This window comes from Amblyomma americanum, chromosome 1 (assembly GCF_052857255.1).
Source record: "Amblyomma americanum isolate KBUSLIRL-KWMA chromosome 1, ASM5285725v1, whole genome shotgun sequence".
NCBI classification, from domain to species: Eukaryota; Metazoa; Arthropoda; class Arachnida; order Ixodida; family Ixodidae; genus Amblyomma; species Amblyomma americanum.
The window spans coordinates 92,717,433-92,735,331 of NC_135497.1; the positions used below are offsets into that span (position 1 = coordinate 92,717,433).

The 17,899-nt window shown below is 45.9% G+C and overlaps 2 protein-coding genes across 2 annotated transcripts in view; one reads left to right on the forward strand and one right to left on the reverse strand.

The window, feature by feature from the left end:
* Rab3GAP1 (RAB3 GTPase activating protein subunit 1) overlaps positions 1-17,899 on the reverse strand; it is a 190,796-nt gene that overhangs the window by 125,704 nt on the left and 47,193 nt on the right. The gene's annotated exons all lie outside the window — the stretch shown is intronic.
* Positions 1,200-8,913, forward strand: haf (leucine-rich repeat and fibronectin type-III domain-containing protein hattifattener). The gene is made up of 3 exons (XM_077646207.1): positions 1,200-2,111; positions 3,510-3,672; positions 6,360-8,913. The coding sequence occupies exons 1-3, from the start codon at positions 1,212-1,214 to the stop codon at positions 7,934-7,936; spliced, it is 2,640 nt and encodes an 879-aa protein (XP_077502333.1). The 5' UTR covers positions 1,200-1,211; the 3' UTR covers positions 7,937-8,913.

Consider the following 17,899-nt stretch of genomic DNA (forward strand, 5'->3'; position numbering starts at 1 on the left):
AGTTCAATCCGGAAGATAAGGTTTATCGAATGCCACGAGCCTCACAATAACAGCCCCCTCGGGCACTTCCTGGTCCTCTCAGGGGAAGGGCGTTAGCGGCAACGCACAAAAAGCACCACCGGTAGGCGTCGTTAGCCGCCGTCCGCGGATCTGTCGACGAAGCCGCTCGGCGACGGGAAACATCCCCAGGCACGCTTTTCACCCAGCGGCTCGCACTAGCCCGCGTGGGCGACCAGGCGGCGGCGGACTCTCGCTCCACCGCCTCGGGGCTACCCGGCGAGGGGAGACGATGAACTCCGCAGGGCGGCACAAAGGCGAGCCGCATTCCTGCTCGGTGAGAGAATGCCGAGGAGCCCCGCACACAGCGAAGCTGAGCGGGGGTGCCAGTAAAACCCCTTCGGACGACACGCGCGCGCACACAAACAATTGAGGCAGGTTCAAACCAACACAGCAGTGAAGATAAGGCGCTGTCAAGTCTGACACTCTGCCGGTACACCATTTCCCACATTGGAGCGTGTTACGTCGAACCAAAATCAGATGAAGCAGCACTCTCCTTTTTGCGATTTTCCATGCAACGCCGAGCATTTTCTGGCGAGGGCCCGGAGAGAAGAGCTTGTCGACACGAAGCTCTCTCACTCGCGCACAACAAAGAGCCAGCGCCGGGCGTGACTTCTGAGGTGTTCCTGGTTGAGCCCAGAGAGTCATCCACAATTTTTGCTTTCTTTGCTCGTCAGGGGACCGGGGCGGAATGCGCTGGGCCAGGTGGCAAAGTGCGCCGCAGCGGCAGTTCCCCCGAGCACTCCGAAACCCGCCCCGCGCTGCCTTCCGCGCCTGCCGGGGTCAAGGCCAGTCGACTCGGGCGTCTTTTGCGACGACCTGCCAGGGACGCTTCGCACCAGCATCACTCACGGTGGAAAATTCAATTACGCCCGCCTTTGTAGCACGCACCCGCGCGGCAGGAGGCAGCCATCCCTCGAGACTCCCAAAACCCACGCTGGTCTTTATGCTGCCGGCTCAGACTGGCAGCTTTCTTTGCGCAGCACGCGAACGCGGTGGCACTGCTGCCAGCGTAAACGAGTTCCCTTTAACCCATTCAACCTGCTCCTAGGCCATGTGTCTGCATGATTAGCCGCCGGGGCAGATTTACACACTGCGAATGTTAAAACGCCACGAAAAGGGCAGAGCGCTAGTTCGCAAAGATTGATGAGTGGATGTGTCCCTTGCCGTCTTCGCAGGACCAGCGCTGTCCAGGGATGTGGCTGCTGCTGAGCGCCGCACTGGCGCTGCTCGCGGCGTCGCCCGGCGTGCGAGCAAAGTGCCCGTGGTCGCGCGACCTTGTCGACCTGCACGCCGACTGCATCTGCGCCTACAGCAGCACGCAGCGCCTTTCCGTCCAGTGCAGCCCGGTAAACTTCGCGCGACTCATGAACGCGCTACACGCGTCCGCCCAGAACGTGCCCATCGACCTGCTGCACATCAACAACAGCACGGTCGAGGAGCTGCCGGACGGCGCTTTCGCCAAACTGGACATCCAGTCGCTGCACCTGGCGCGCTGTCAGCTGCGCCACGTGTCCGAGCGAGCGTTGCTGGGCCTCGAGAACAGCCTCGCCAGCCTCAGCCTGCCCGACAACCGGCTCGAGGAGGTGCCCGTGGCAGCACTGCGGCGACTCGCCTCGCTCCGCCAGCTGGACCTGTCGAGCAACGCCATCCGGCACGTACCCGACGGTGCCTTCAGCGGTCTGCCCCTCAACACGCTCAAGCTGGCCGACAACGAACTGATCATCGCGGACGACGCATTCGCCGGCCTCCAGGACTCGCTCAAGAACCTCAACCTCAAGGGCACGGGCCAGGAGCGCGTGCCGCGGGCAGCCGCGCAACTCACCTCCCTCGCCTTTCTGGACCTGGCGCAGAACAAAATCGCCCAGCTGGCGCCCGAGGACCTGGGCGGCATGCACACGCTTACCGCGCTCAATCTGGAGCGCAACCGCATCGTCAAGATCGACGCGGACGCCTTTGCAGGCATCAACGACACGCTCAGCTCGCTCTCCTTGCTCAACAACCTGCTGGTGGAGTTCCCAAGCCAGGCGCTGGCCACACTCACCGAGCTTCGGGTAAGCAGTTCACGCATCCGTTAACGCTATTTTTTGGCGCGTCTCGGCTAAACACGCGAAGCGGGCAAGGCTGTCCTGCGCATGGCGCTGAGATCCCAAAATGGCCAGGAATTTCACCCCTTTTTGTCCCACGTTACTTCCGGTGCACCGTCCCCACATCTCAGTGAACTTTCTGGTGCAACCTAACATCCATACCATTGGTCCATTATTGTGGTTTTGTGAACAAGAGTGAGTAAAAGAGAAGCTCACAGAATAGGAGAGGGGTAAATAGGAGGGTGTAGGGAGAATGAATGAACTTCGCCCATTTTCTGTCACGTACAAAGATGTCATCATACCAAACTCTCAGGATGCCCTCAATTTTCATAAGAAAGCACACTCCTGTTGTGAGGAGTGTGTTTACGCTCCACCTCACAAGTAGTTTGTAGCGCTGTGAAGGCTGCAACGATCCTAGCCAATCAGAACGCCGTGCACTGCAAAACGTGTTCCTCTGACCTCCTCACCCTGCGACTGGTGGCTCTATCCCTGGGAAGGGTAGAGCACCAATGTCCAGCTGCTGCGCGCAGGGGAGTTGGCCAACTCGGCGGATGCCATGTTTATGAATGGTGGCCCACCACTTCTCAGCAGGCCTCCACAGTGCTGTGTTTTTGAGGACTTTCGTTGCTAATTTAACCAGTGAATGAAATGCTCGCTGTACTTTCCAAACACCATCCTGAACTACCTCTTCAATTACTGCAACAATTGTTTGAAAAGTAGTCACAACACTGCTCAAATATTTGAGGGACTAATTGTTGCCTTCCCTAGCCCTAGTTGGACGAGAGAACTCTACCTTTCACAGTGCTGCAAACAATTTGTGAGACGGAGCATATAGCATATGTGCACTATAGAATTGGCACAACTGTTTCCATTGTCACTTATTTCATCTCTCCAGATGCTTTCAAATCAAGAAATTGCATTTTTTATGTTCTCAATTAACAGGGTGATTCCTGAGCAAGTACCAGCAAAAGTAAATTAGAAACAATCAGTTTCACAAAAAGACTGGTGCAAACACCAAATTTTAGTCGCGTGTTTCTTTACTGTAGTGATGTATAAGGCATTAGTGAATATACTTCACCATGGGGAATTTAGTTATTTCAGAGTTGGCTTACGGTTATGTGAGGTATCAAAAAATGCGATATTATAGCTCATTGTTCATTCATTGTCAGTTCGGCTCTTCAGGCCGCCTGGCATAAAAGTTGGAGTTATTTAAAATCAACAAAGAATTATTCCTAGTTTAATTGTGCCTCACGTGACCTGAACTAAACTGTGACATCATATCAGCTATACAGCTGTTCGAACAAAAACAAACAGCACGAGAGAAAAAATTTGACAAAATATTGCATTCTTTGCATTTTCCTGCAGGTCCTTGACCTTGGATTCAATGGAATTCGGAATCTCCCGGATGATGCCTTCGCAAACAATCCATTCCTGACACTCTTGGCTTTGGATGGAAACCCAATGGCAACCATACCACTAGAGCCTTTCCGGCACCTCAACACTACACTCAGAGGAATCAGTATAGGAGGTGGGTGGTGTTAAGGAATGTTTTGCAAGCTTCCAGGTACAGATAGTTTCAATATGACAGGGAACACATTATCTCGATTCAACCAGTGATTACTCCACGTCAGTGAAAAGTACACTTTTTCTTTGTTCCAAGCAGTTTTCTTCGGGATGGACAGCGCACTCAAGACACTTTCAAATTCAGTGTAGAAGTAACAACAGACCTAGTTCTTTCGTATCACAGCAAACTGCACTCTCCAAAGTGAAGAGAACTTTCTTTCCCACCCTTGCAAGACTAAGAAGTGCAAAAAGTGCTAGCAGAGTTTCCCTGCATTGTGCAGCAGGAAACCCACTGGCCTGGGGACTTTTGCACAGCACAGTGCACACATAGGAGTTGTATCTGAAAAATATCCGACTGCATCTGATCATCTCGAAAACCTGGACCTAACCTTGCACCCGATTTGGCCATCTGCTATATATAGGACCTCAGTGTGCAGTCGTGGACGGAATAATATAAACAAGTATTCTGTATTCAATCTCTTCTGTCACGTTGCATAACGGAGATGTAAATGTCTGCTGCTTTTGTGTGGAAGGGCAAAAGTAAACACTACTTGCATATGCATCAAGCATTCATAACTTTTTGCTAAGTAACACGTCAGAAGACTTCGATTGCCAAAATGTGGTCTATATTTTTCTGTCTGCGACTGTATATAGATGAGCCACTACATTTGTTTCCATCTCCTTAACCTATTCGCTTCTGCTATTTCATCTAAGTCCCCGTGCAGCATTCTGCGCTGTCTTCCTAAGCACGCAGCAAAACCCCGGTCGCTTGAAACAATCAGCAATACCTCGTACTACAGATGTCAAAGCGGAACAAATTTTGTTTTATTTGGTTCTCAGAACATGCACACACCAACGAGATGTAGATATTTTTTTCGTGTGTGCAAATCCATAAACCATTCAAGCATGCGAAGTGCGGTGTTGCATTTTTCGAAATCCCAACAGCTCTCGCTTCTATTGCTGTGGGCTTTGCAGATGACGCATCTGCATGATGGGTTCTGTTCCATGGTGTGAGGAAGTATTTCCCAAGCAAAATGAGCCCATTCACAAGCCTATGCACGCATTGGAGATGAAGCTGCAGCTGGTTTACCTCTGCGCTTGTATCGAGGCAATAGATTCCTTAACGATATGTTCTAGGCATTTTTTCCCCCGCATAAATTATTTCCGAACCTAGTGGACAGCTACTGCCATCTGGCATAGAAACTACTAACCAAATCTAAGGAGCTTATGTGGTGCCATCTGTTATTTGGTGACAGTAAACATCCTTTCAGGCTGACAACATTTTGCAGTCTTTTCCCACTTCAGCCTTTTCACCACTGGACAGCAGCAAATCGCCACCTTTGGAAGCGAACAGGTTAACCACCAATGAGACATTTCTAACTGGGATGATGTGCAGTGCTGGCATTATGATTAGAACAGCAGATAGGCTTGATCTGTGTATTCACATTAACATCTTTGCACCTATCTACGACCTGTTTGTACCAGAAAGACTCATAGAATCACTCACAAAAGTTTTATGAATCGATTGAACAGTTTATCAAAATGAGTGCCTCAAGCTAAAACCAGAAGATTAAATGCACTATGCCATTTAAGAACATGCCAGTGACGCTGCACCTCGCTGAACAGCAATTTGCTGCCACTGAGCACCTAAAACCACAGATGGCGACTCACATGGGCAATGAGCCCCTTCTAGCAGATGGCCAGATTGGGTGCAAGCCATCTGGTTGGATACCTTTAGGGCAGACCTCATGTATATATGCCTGAATATATCAGTGCACCAAATTAGTCCAGTTTCATGTCTAGGAGCAATGCCATGAAGACAGCTATGAATTGACTTGGATCACTTGGCGCTCTTTTACACACACACAGGAACTTTGGTCGCGAGGTAGTACCTCATTGTAAACACACCAAACCTTTGACTTCCTGCTTAGCGGCAGGACATCTTGGCTTACAGCCTCCACAGTGTGTTGAGCGTGCGCACATAAATGTTCACGCCAAACTCTTTTTACTTGATAAATTTTTTCCTGCCTCTTCAGGTGCTCAACTGGCAACATACAGTACAAAGATGAATAAAACAAACGTAGAATTAGCTAAAACTGAGAACTTCATAATTAGACACTGTGAGGGATGCACTGGTACTGCAGAGCTTATTGCCACAACTGTGTGAAGTGAGTCCATACGCAATGATTCTCTAACAAGTATAAGTTGAGGAAAATCTGTCCATCAAGAACTGTTATGTGCATGTAATAAGCAAACCTGCGCACAACTAAGCAGGTGCACAGAACTATGGATAGCATTTGTGTCAGTCATCCAACAAAGACTTATGAGGACAACTTGCATGCAAAAGCAGACAAAAGCTATCACCATATCCACAATCCAACTACCATTAGTGCTGGGGACATTCCCTGCATGGTGTAAACAGTTGGTAAACATCTGATAAAGACAATTAAGCTTTTCTACATAGAATGAAACTCCTTGAATACATAGAGAAGCAAATACAAGAAGCATTCTTAAAAGATTTCATCTTTCTCAGTTTCATATGTTTCATGCGTTCTTTGGCTAAAAACAAAAACAAGCAGCTATACTAAAGAACATAAGTAAAGTTTCAAATGAGCTACTGCTTCTGACATTACTTTTGCTTCAATATTGCAGGACCCTACCTTGAGTGTGACTGCAGGATAAGATGGATTGCAGAGTGGATTGCAAATAAGGATCTTCAAGTGACAAGCCGCGAGCGAAACCCTCAGTACTGTGGCAAACCTGATCACTTCAAGCGTCGTACTTTTGCTAAAATTGAGCCTTCTGAGTTTATCTGCAATGTGTCAACTACAACGACACCGCCACCACCACCAACCACTGTTTCCCTCACAACCGAAATGGAGACTGAGCCTGCAGTAGCAACCAGCACAAGGTCACCACCCACAACAACTCCAGCCACAACAACAACTACAACTACCACAACCACCACTACTACAACTACGGCAGTGCCTCCTGTGGAGCCAGTCATTACAACCACAGTTCCTGAGCCAACTAGCGTTCATATCGATGAGCTGCTGGTTGCAGAGACCACCACATTTCGGGAGCCATTCGTTTCTTCGAGTGAGTCAGCAGCTGATGTTATCACCTATGCTCCGGAGCTGACGGATGCACCTGCACCCTCCCAGAGACAAGCCAGCGACAAACATGTTCGGCCATTACTATCATCACCAAGAAATCAAGACAACGAGGTACCATCGAACAAAGTTCCACTAGTTCCACACATTGTGAATGCTCAGAGAAAAGATTCAGCAGTCACCATTGAATGGCAGACAGAGGGTGAGTCGCCGTTGGGCTTCCAAGTAGTCTACCGACTATTCGGAGAAAAGATCTACAGACATGGTCCCGCGCTACGGCCAGATCAGAGGAAATACACAATGCAAAACTTGCCTACAAATGAATGTCTAGTTGTGTGCGTTGTAAATTTGCAGGATGCACAAGACATTGGCATAGATGACGTGCTACCATCTCAGTGTAAGGAGCTCAAGCTTGAGCGTTATGTCATTGCTCATTTAGACAAAATTATCATTGCATCCTCGGCAGCTGTATGTGGCATCATCATACTGGCTGTCATCATCTTCCTCTGTTGTTGGCGCAAAAAACAAGGCCGCAGCAGCAGTCCCAAGTCCCGCTTGCCATTGCCAACGTCCACCGTCCACCCAACTGTCAAGCCCACTGATGAATGGGAGACAGTCTCCATGTACAGCAGTCGCAGCATTCCACGAGCACGGATGTACCATATGGATACTGCAAATGGCTCTGTAAACCAGAGCTTTGTCATGGACGACAATCGCTCGCACATTTCCCATTTTTCGCACATGCCCAATGGCTACTCCTCGAAGGCCCGTTCCACAGCTGACGGCCAGTCACACAGATCCTACTCACAAATGTCCAATAAGTATCGTGGTCTTGGAAACCCTGAAGTTCGCAAGTCACAACAGTCTTTGTCGGCCCTGTCAGGAACTCACTCCTTCCTTGACGCTCACGTCGGGCAAAACACACGACCACTTGCCAATGGCAAGAAACGAGTGCTGCACAATGGCCGCCTTGCATCAGCCAGTTCCATGCACTCACTAAATGAGTATGACTCAGACTGGAATGCCCGAACAGAAAACTGGAAAGACAATGAAGTGGACATTTACGTAGGCCAGAGTCACGTGGCACCTTCACACAGCAAGTACCACCATCGATAGGACACTTGCTCCCAGCCCGCTGTGCAGTTATGGCATCATAGTGCTCACATCACCACTAGTGCAAGGTGTTCTATGCCGGCATGCAAGCATGGTTCTCTGCTGTGCCAGACAACATTTGTCTCTTGTGGTGCTCCATAATGGCTGTTCATTGCAACCACAAGTTTTCTGCCCACACAAAATGTTGTCAGTGAAGTGCCAAAAACAGGAGTGTCGCTGAGAAACTTCTGCAGATGTGCTCTGAGCCATGTGGCTGAACTATCAGAGTGCTGGAGACTTTATCGCCGTTCAGTGTAAAATTAGGGTGAACTCAGGAGTGCCGACATGCATTACCTGCCTTGTTCACACTGCAGAGCAGTATGTGTGCACAGGACTGTAGTTTTGTACGCCGCAATGACTGAATTTATTACTGTTTAGTGTTATCACCTTCTGACTTGCAAAAGTACTGACACAGAAAAAATTTTAGATGAGAAATTTACACCATGTGTTCTCTCCATATTTAACTGAGCAGAGTGATTCGGCATACTGTATGAAAACAAAAGAGATGACAAGAAACTTTTTCCCCAAAAAAATTACAACCGTGATTGCCCATGTTAACACAGTCATGCAGAAACCACAGCTATTAAATCAGAAGGGCAATAAGTGCTTTTCAATATCAGCTCAACTCAGACACACAAGTGAAAACATTGTAAAAGACAATGCATTTACAAGCCCAAATAATAATATAAGGCAATGAGCACCTCGTGCAACTTGAATCAGCAGTTAATGTGTCAACAAACTGAATTGCATCGAAAAGGAGGAAAATTACCAGGCCTGACTTCACTTTGCTTATTTGCATGCTAGAATAACAGGCGACAAATATTTACATGTACAGCTACGTGCTGCAAAAGCAGAAAGCTAGTAAATACTCTTATGGTGATATGTTATACTGATGGACACTTTTATCATGCATTTTCATTTATAAAAAGTGACATCGTTCATTTTGTACAGAGTCATTAATGCTTGGCCAACACACTTTCGCAATACTAAGGGCTTCTGTGCTGATATAAGCATTCAGTACAAGTACTAATACAGAAGCTTTCCTAGCAGCAATAGTGGTGGCTGTTTGACAGAAAAGAAAAGAGAGATGAGCAGCCAGAGCCCTTGTGTCTACTTCACTGAACGGTGAGCACCTGAACTGTACTGTGACCCTCCCAAAAATGAGGGAGATACGTGTCTTTGCTCAAAGACTTTGCTTAGAAGAGCATTGCACAGAATGGGCTCAGGCTATGCAAAATTGTAAAATGAAGCCTCCATAAAAATGAAAATATGTAGGCAACTATGATAACTATTGCTATGCTTGCCAAACCGAGGTTATTCAGGTAATTTCGACACTTCCTCCTTCACATCAAAGAAATGAAATTGTGATGGAAAGTCTCCCCCGCACTGTTCCAAGGCTACGTATGGTTGTGGTAATCTCGCAGCAACAAGCTTAGGAAACCGAGACATTACAAAATGCAAAACTTCGAACAGGCCCATAAGCACTGGTGGTTGATGAACTGCTTTATTCACTGGCAGAAGCAGGATTGCTGCAAACAAGGAAAGCTGATGCTTTTTAATCTTATGTTCTACCTATAATGTTTAATTCATCTACTCATTCAAAGTGCCCCAAGAAGCCCTCATTTGAGTGTATATACAAAAGAACCCAAAAGTTTTTTAAACACTGTTGGATTCTCTCGTATGCATCTTAACACAAGCCCCCCATCCCCATATTCTTGTCTGCTCATTAGAGATTATGAAAATGGGCAATAAAATAGCAAAGCTGGCCAAAACAGACAGATTTGTCAATTGTTACAATTCAACATACAACACACAAATAAAAAGAAAAAAAGAAGCAAGTTTTGGCAGTCTAGTGCACTATAAAAATGCGTCAAGGAAGTTTGACTGGTGCTATGGCACTTTTGCTTTCTGTGTGCTCAGTTTGTTACTGCCTTAAGCAACAAATGTGAATCGGCTAGTTAAGTGTGAAGTTCAATTGCTAGCATTTTATGAGGCCTGTTTTACAGAGAAAAGCAATGCAAGTCCGGAAGTAGCGGTCGCATCAGGTGCTCTCGCTACCATCAAGACAAAGGCTGCTAAAGGCAGCAAAAAGTTAAATAATTGAAATCGGCAATGGTTGATTTACTGACCAAAATGCTGTTTTCCAGCAGCCCTGCTAGGGCAACAATCTGGATACTAGATGCTGGCAAGAGAACCACCACAGCTTTCCAGGTATGTACAGACAAGGACAAAAGTTTATGGGATGAAGATTCATGGAAAAGAATTTATTTCCGCGTTGCCTCGCTACCCGGTCGGTTGGCATTTGTTCCAGAAGATGGAGCACTCAATCTGTTCCCTCATGGTTTTATGCTTCGCACTGACCTCCTTCGCATAATTGCACAGAAATCGTCTTTTTTTTTCCGCCGACCCACATCCGCAAACTTTTGTTCATAACTGTACATATTACTGGGCAAAAGATGCTGAAAATGACAAACATATAATGAATTGTGCTCTTTCATGATCACGATTTTTAGCCATATTAACAGCACTTCGTGCTTACTAAATAAATTCTTGCTTTAATACTTCTGTGTACCTTTGCTTGATCAGAATTTGCACTGAACAGAAATTTAATTTCTCTTTGAGTTCAGTGTAACAAAAGACCACTGCATCTGCATGCGTACACGAAACTTGAAACAACAGCTTGTAATTGTTTACTGAAACAGTACTTTTATAGTCTGGAGTACACCAGCGTGACATCCATCCATGAGTGCATTTTGCAAAGGCATGATACTTCCAAAGAGTCAGACTTCAAGGAAACAAAAAGGCCACTATGGTGTACTCTCTCTTTGATACTTTCATGAGCATGCGTTTCTAATGAGTAAAGATACCATTCATAGACACTACAAAACAAACAAAATAACACCCCATCAAAGGAAGAGGCGCAGCATGGGCAGAAAACTTGGAAGACGCCTAATTACCATTAGCTGTGACAGTGCGAGAGCATAAGAACTTTGTTGCCGGTGTGCCATCCACCCTCAGGTCGTGCATTCTTTCGCCCACATCAGAACCTCCTCCTCTCATTGCAGCCACCTTTCGGCTTCACCCTATCTCCTCTCCCCTATAAGCAGAGAGGGGGATTTTCCTCTCTCTGCTTTGCCACCTGCCAACTGTGGCAGGTGACCAGGTTCTTCCCGTGGCAGCCACCTTCTGGTCTCTCCTTCCTCTCCCCCAGAAAATGAGAGGGGTTTCCCTCGCTCCACTTAGCCAACTTAGCCACGTGCCAACTGTGGCAGGCTGAAGCTGGCCCTTCCGTGTATTAACCGCGGCCGGTGGCACACCTGTGTACCACTTGAGTCACCTGCCAGATGGCAGGCGGCAAAGTGTGACACCGCCGGTGGGTGTTGGGACTTAAGGCTCTTATGCTATCGTATAATGTGTGTATTGCTAGTGAATATTTCCAACATTTTATTCTTGACAGGCATTAATTTGCGTTGATCACTACACTGTAGTCAACTTCCTGCAAGTCTTTAAAAACAATGCTGGCTGAGTAACAGTTGCTTGAAATGCCATTTGTTCACTGAAAATCACTCAAGCAAACTAATTCTGAGGTTCATTTACGGAGCAAGAAAAGGTCAGGTTGCAAGCTGTATGGTACTGAACATGATCGAAGTTTTTAAAAAACTGCATGGAAGGAGACCTTTCACTTCAATTGCTAACCTGGAAATGTGATCATGGGAAGTGGACGTTGGACTGAGACATGGTACACTTGGGCACTGCACTATAAATTCAAGTGCTGTGATCAGTGACTGCTGCTATGTCAACCAGAACTATGCATGCAATTTAATCTCGCAAATCCCCTCCAAGCTGCAGCTTCTTGAAGATGAAATGGCTCTCACTTCAGAAGTGACCACTTTTGCTCAAGTAAAACAGTCAAAACTCAACTACGTGTTGCACTTATTACATCGTTTTTAGCAAACAACTTTTTGAAAAAAAAAAAAAAAACATGCCACTGTAAAAAAAGGCAACCACTAGTTCCAATTTTTTTACAGGAAAAAGAAAAGTACCTGGAGAGCTGTAGTCATACTGTGAACCATGGAAGAAAATAAGCTCATCACGATTCCTGTACAAAGCTCCCAAATGTTAAAAAAAAAAAAAAACAAGCATATGCTGAGTGTAACCTGGGACCTAAACAGCATTAGCGCAAAATCTTCATGAAGGCACATTGTGAACCAGGCACTGATGATGAGCTGCATGTACATCCATCTTTCTAAAGACAAGACAGATAAGGCCAATGCAATAAACAATGCATGGGCACTGATCACAGCAGATTAAATAATTTTCACCCTCCCTGGAGTTTTACTCATTGCCTGGCAGTTGAATGCCACCACTCACCTAAAATATCAATAAGGAATACTCATCTTAACATCAATAGCCACACAGTGCTGGCTGACTGAACAGTGCTGAGTCGATTAACTGTCTGGAGAGGCTGACGTCACAGAATGAGGACGCACTCGAAAGTAGTAATTTAGAAAGAATGGTAGCAAGGCAATAGAGACCAGCAATGCAAGGCACACATAAGATGACAAATCAGAGAATGAAAAGCCCACACAGTGCACTCTCACTCCCAGGGCCCGAACTGAAAAAAACAGTGGGGCATGAATGTGGCAGTGAATGGCACTTCAAGAGCAGTGCCATATTTTCTTAGCTCATTAAGTCAGCAGTGCCAACGTTACCTGAAAACTGAAAATAAGTTTACTGAGAAAATATAGTCCAAAGAAGAGCACGGACAGTTTTTGGAAACCCCAGAGAAAGCGTACAGTCGAAAAAGGGTACGATGAACTCAAATAACAGAAGCAGTGACAGCTGTGGCAAATGTGTGTCAGTGAAACCCACAGGGCACCCACCTAATCATCGGTAAGCTAGCTTGCAGTGACGCACCTGGGCCCGAATTCTGGAATGGTCACAATCTGAAAACAGGCACTAAACGATCACAAAGCCCCACTACTATTGGTCGGCATTAATCAGCAGATATATCTACCAATAGGAGTGAGACTAATGAATCCGTTTGTGATTTGACTGTTCCGTAATTAGGCCTCTGAAGTCAAGGGCTCTAGTTTATTGAACGGCCATGTAGGGCCATGTTCAGGCCCTGCATTCATGCATGCCCCCCTCTGTGATGGCTCAGTGGTTAGGGCGCTCAGCTGCTCAGTTCGAGGATGTGTAGGTTAGTTACCGGCTGCGGTGGCCACATTTTGATGGAATGAAACGCAAGATGCGCATGTACCGTGCAACATCAGTGCATGTTAAATAACTCCAGGCGGTCAAAATTGATCCGGAGCCCTCCATTACACCCTCCCTCATAGCCATTGCCACTTTGGGGTTGTGAAACCCAATAACCCAATAAAACTAAACCAATCATGCATGCCGAAAAACCAGCCAATATTGTCAGTCACGAGATTCAACTAGCAGCCAGCAGCATGTCGGAAAAAGTAGCTCTGCCATTTGAAACTTAACAAATGGCAGCTGCCTTGTCAAAGATGAAATTCACGTAGCCAAAACCTCTACAATCCAAACAATAACAAAAGGAAAAGACCAGCGCAGGCACCGTCCCTTAAAGCTCCTGCATCTGCCTTTCCTTTCGATTGTTAGTATTTGCACTATTTGAAGTGACGGGTTTATATTAGCTAGCTGATCCAAACATTTGCTGGCCCAAGCATACTTGTTTGTATTGACTAAAGTAGTTGCAATGCTACCAGAGTTAAGTAAAAGCTACTGCTGTAAACATTGGCTCTAAAGCTAGCTGCACAGTTCTGCATAAAAGTAGTACCTGCTGTGGAGGCTCAGTGATCATGGCATTTGGCTAGTGAGTGTGTTTACACTCACCAGTCAAGCCAGAGGTTGTTGCATTTACAAATTTAATCCTGGTTGCAGCGGCAGTATTAAGATGGAGGCAAAATTAAAAAAAAAACGGCGGCCAATTTAGCGTGGTTAGGCCAAATGCGAATTAGGTGAACTAGCACTTCAGTTTTCACTTCGGTTTCAGTTTGAGACTAGGTGTTCAAGATCAAGAAGGCTCCAGACAAAGCTCGGTGAAATCGGACTTAAGCTTCGCCTTAAGGGTATGATGGGATACCATTAATGGCTTAATGCTCATATATGTGGAATTTGTCATTCATAGATCGCTGGGAGTCCTCAAATCACTCCAAGCGCAATCGTGCAGCGGTTAGGTGATGCACCACTGCCCTTCAAAGGCAGGTGCTGCCACAGGTGGGGCTTGCGAGACCCCAGGGTGCTCTGCTCTTCCCGAGCAACTTCAAGGTCATGGAAAGAGGCTCTGAACAGACAAACATTGGCGAAATCCGAGATTGGGGGTTTCAGTGCTAGCGCACTAAAACACTCGTGTACTGAGATTTCTGTGTACGTAAAGAATCCCAAGCGATCACAGTTGACCTCAAGCACCTCCACTTTGGTATGCCTCGTGACCCATAGCATTGCTTTGATGCATACATGCTCATTGAAACAATATAAGCAGCAACACTTTTTGTTACTCATATGAACGAAAAATGTCTTATAGATCTACAGCACCTCATGACCTTAGTCTGCATAAAACAGAAATTTATGAAGATTCAGCAGACAAACTTCCCACTGCCACAATGTGAGCGCAGTTAGTGTGCCGATGCTTTTTGTCATAATCAATTTGCTGAAATTTACTCATGGCTTCCGACAATCAAAGCATGCTCCTAGAACCTTGCAGGAAAAAAGTCACAGGTACAGCTTCTGGTTTACCATACAGTCCAATTATTCAATAGTTTGTCATTAATCAAAGCAGATGAATCTTTGTACTGTATCCCACCGAGACCCCTAAAGGCATGTGCATTACTCTGTCCATAGGTGGAAGCACTGATATCCATAAGCACATGTCTCATCCGCTCGTCTGGGTGCATCTTTCTATGCTTGAGAATTTAAACTGATCAATCACTCTCGCCTACAAATAAAGGATCTTTACTCAGTGCACATAATCGATATGTGTTAACAAACAACACACTGCAAAGAATAAAGCTCGGCTAAAAATATGTGCTGTTTTACAAAGCATCTTTGTACAAAATTAACTTTACTAAAGAAAGGATTTTTAAGTTTTTAACACTCATGGACACTACAGCATCATTATTCTCAAGAGTGAACATCCATATATGTATTATTTTACATTCCAGTCTTGGCATCACATGTTCAAATTAAGTCCAGAATCAAAATACCAGGACATCTACTTAGTATGGAGAGAAGTGCATCCTCTGAAAAACCTTCTTGCTAAATAAAACAATTCTTATGGTCACATCGGGCCTTCATAATACAAGTTCACACGCTACAACATTCATCATATAACTCTTTCCCTACTGCTTACACTAATGATCGTTAGCCCACTAACGATAGATGTGAACACAGATTTAAAAAGCTTTTGAATCGTGTTTGGACATGGCGCACCATCTGGCTTGAAGTTAAAATACTGCAGTTTAGTTTTCCCTACAGTTTTACTCATTATGTTTTCCCCTGCGTGATGTGATTTTTTAACCATCTGTGAAAGCAGCTGAGCGTCAAAGTTGACGGAGAGAATGGCCTCCTCCACCTATGATTCATAGAGTGTTGATTTTTTGATAAGTATTTGCCTTGCTATTGGACAGGCAAAGAGAACTTCAAGGACATGACAAAAAACTAAGGTAATCGCTAACAGAATAGAGTGGATAATGGAACGAATGCAGGTTAATGACATTCCAGTCAAAATCAAAAGAAAAAATGGGCCTGGGCAGGGTACACAATGTGTAAGCAATATAACTGATAATCGTTAAGGGTCACGGACTGAATACCAAGAGAAGACAAGTGTAGCAGGGGGTGGCAGAAAGTTAGGTGGGCGGATGAGATTAAGAGCATTCACCAGTGGCAGTGTCCATAGGAAATACATGGGAACTTTCAGAAGCTGTAGCGTGCCAAAAAATGGCTCGATTTTCATGAGGTCCGTGGCAGCATTTTCTTCTTTAGTGAACAGAGGAAATGTTGCAAACAGATACTATTTTTTAAGTTTGATTTTTTTACAAATCAGAGGTAAATATCCAGAAAAATTTCACTTTTAGATATGTCGGTCTTTCATATCATCTCATAAAAAAACTAAGCCAAATATCAGAATTTAGTAAACATTTGCTCCCTTTTTTTTTCTTGATTGTCAAGGCGCAATTTCATCCATATCGAGCTTAGTGTTTGTGTTTTACAAGCTCTGAAAGTTGTGTATATATTTTCTGCGGGGACTTGAAATTTGCACCAAATTTATCTAGTGCGACGTGGCTCCATCTGTCGTCCAAATATTTTGTCGCTACTATGCTCTACCACCAACCTATTGGTTGTATGTGTTCCTGCGCACAGGTTTTTACTCAGAACTTGGACCAGCTTGAGCACTTTCTTTCCTTTTTTCTTGCTTGGGCTGTATTCAGAAAGGATTTCTGCTTTTCTTTTTTGCTCAAGCTTGTGGTGTAGAAAGGAAGTGGGATGCAAAGCCACACCCAAAAGTGTACCCCCCCCCCTTTCCCCTCTGGCAGCCACACAATAAGGCATTGTTAGTGCCAAAACACAGGAAGGGGGCTCCCTATTCAGGTAAGTGTGGGAGAACAGCATTGTTCCTTCCCCAGTGCAGGGGCCCAGTGACCCAGGTGGTGAAGCAAGTCAAGAATGCAGCTGCAAATATTCCTCATAGAAGGCCCTCGAGCCAATGGCGGCGCTTACATGAACCCAACACGGCCTGGTTGTTGAGTTATTGGGCTGAAAAACGGTACTGGGTTTATGTAAATGCGCGCCGAGTCGGCAGTCGACGGGTCAGGTCCAGTCAACTCTGCCGCAAGGGGTAGGCTGACTTATCTCAACCCTGACCCGATGTGCTTACAAATGCTGTCGACTCGAAAAGTAGGGTTAGTGGGAGGGGAGAGTATAAATGCGAACTTGCTTTTCACGTGCGCTGTTGCACCTTCGATACAGCGATGGCGCGCCTCAATCTTAGAGGCTGCTGCTGCTTGCTGGAAGCTTGGTGTCGCTACAGTTGAACCGGTCTCGAATCGCTAAAATCGAGTTCCTGTCAACATGCACTGGTCAAGTTGGATTGACCATGCTCAACCCGACCCCCGAATAGACCCGACGCTATCGGGTTCATGTAAAGAGGGCTAATGGCATAGACTGATTGTCATGACGTAGCGATTAACTTCCTTTCACTGAGGTACTTCTTAATCACCTGCGATTTCACGCTATACTCGCGGACAACTATCTATGGCAGTGCAACAGCCCACATCAAGGGGAGAAAAGACCGTCTCCTTCCTTTTCCTGCTCAGCCTCTGCTGCACTGCAACTGCGACGTCATGAGAACCGGTTGAAGCCAATGTTCACCTCTGGCTCCAAGCTAGTGAATCCAGAATGCGTCGGATCGGCATCAAAACATTGGTTCTCTAATAAATCTTTGGTCGAGTGTCGCTCTTTTCTCTTTAATCCTCCTCCCGACCAGGCATACCTCTGCCAAAATGTTCACGTTATCAGTGCAGGGGCTGTCCACTGTACGCGGGTAAGCGTGGGTGCACCCTGTCTGCAGAAAGGAGCTCGCAGGTTTTCGAGCCCCCTACTCCAGAATAGACATCTCCACGGTGTAAACAACGTCAAAGGTTCACGGCCTGGCTGGCAAAATCATCCAGTTTTGCTTCTGAACCGGTTTCGCATGTGTCAAGCGTTTCCCAACCGTATTTCTTCTCCCAATTAGAGCCACCTCGGTGAGCGCCACACCTAGTCGCACCTCCTGCACTACGCTGCCAAAAGTCGCATATTTCAATCAGAAAAACGCTCAAAGTGGCGCTATATAAATACATACATAAAATGTATGATAGATAAAAGTATATAATATATAAAATATATAAAAACATAGAAAAG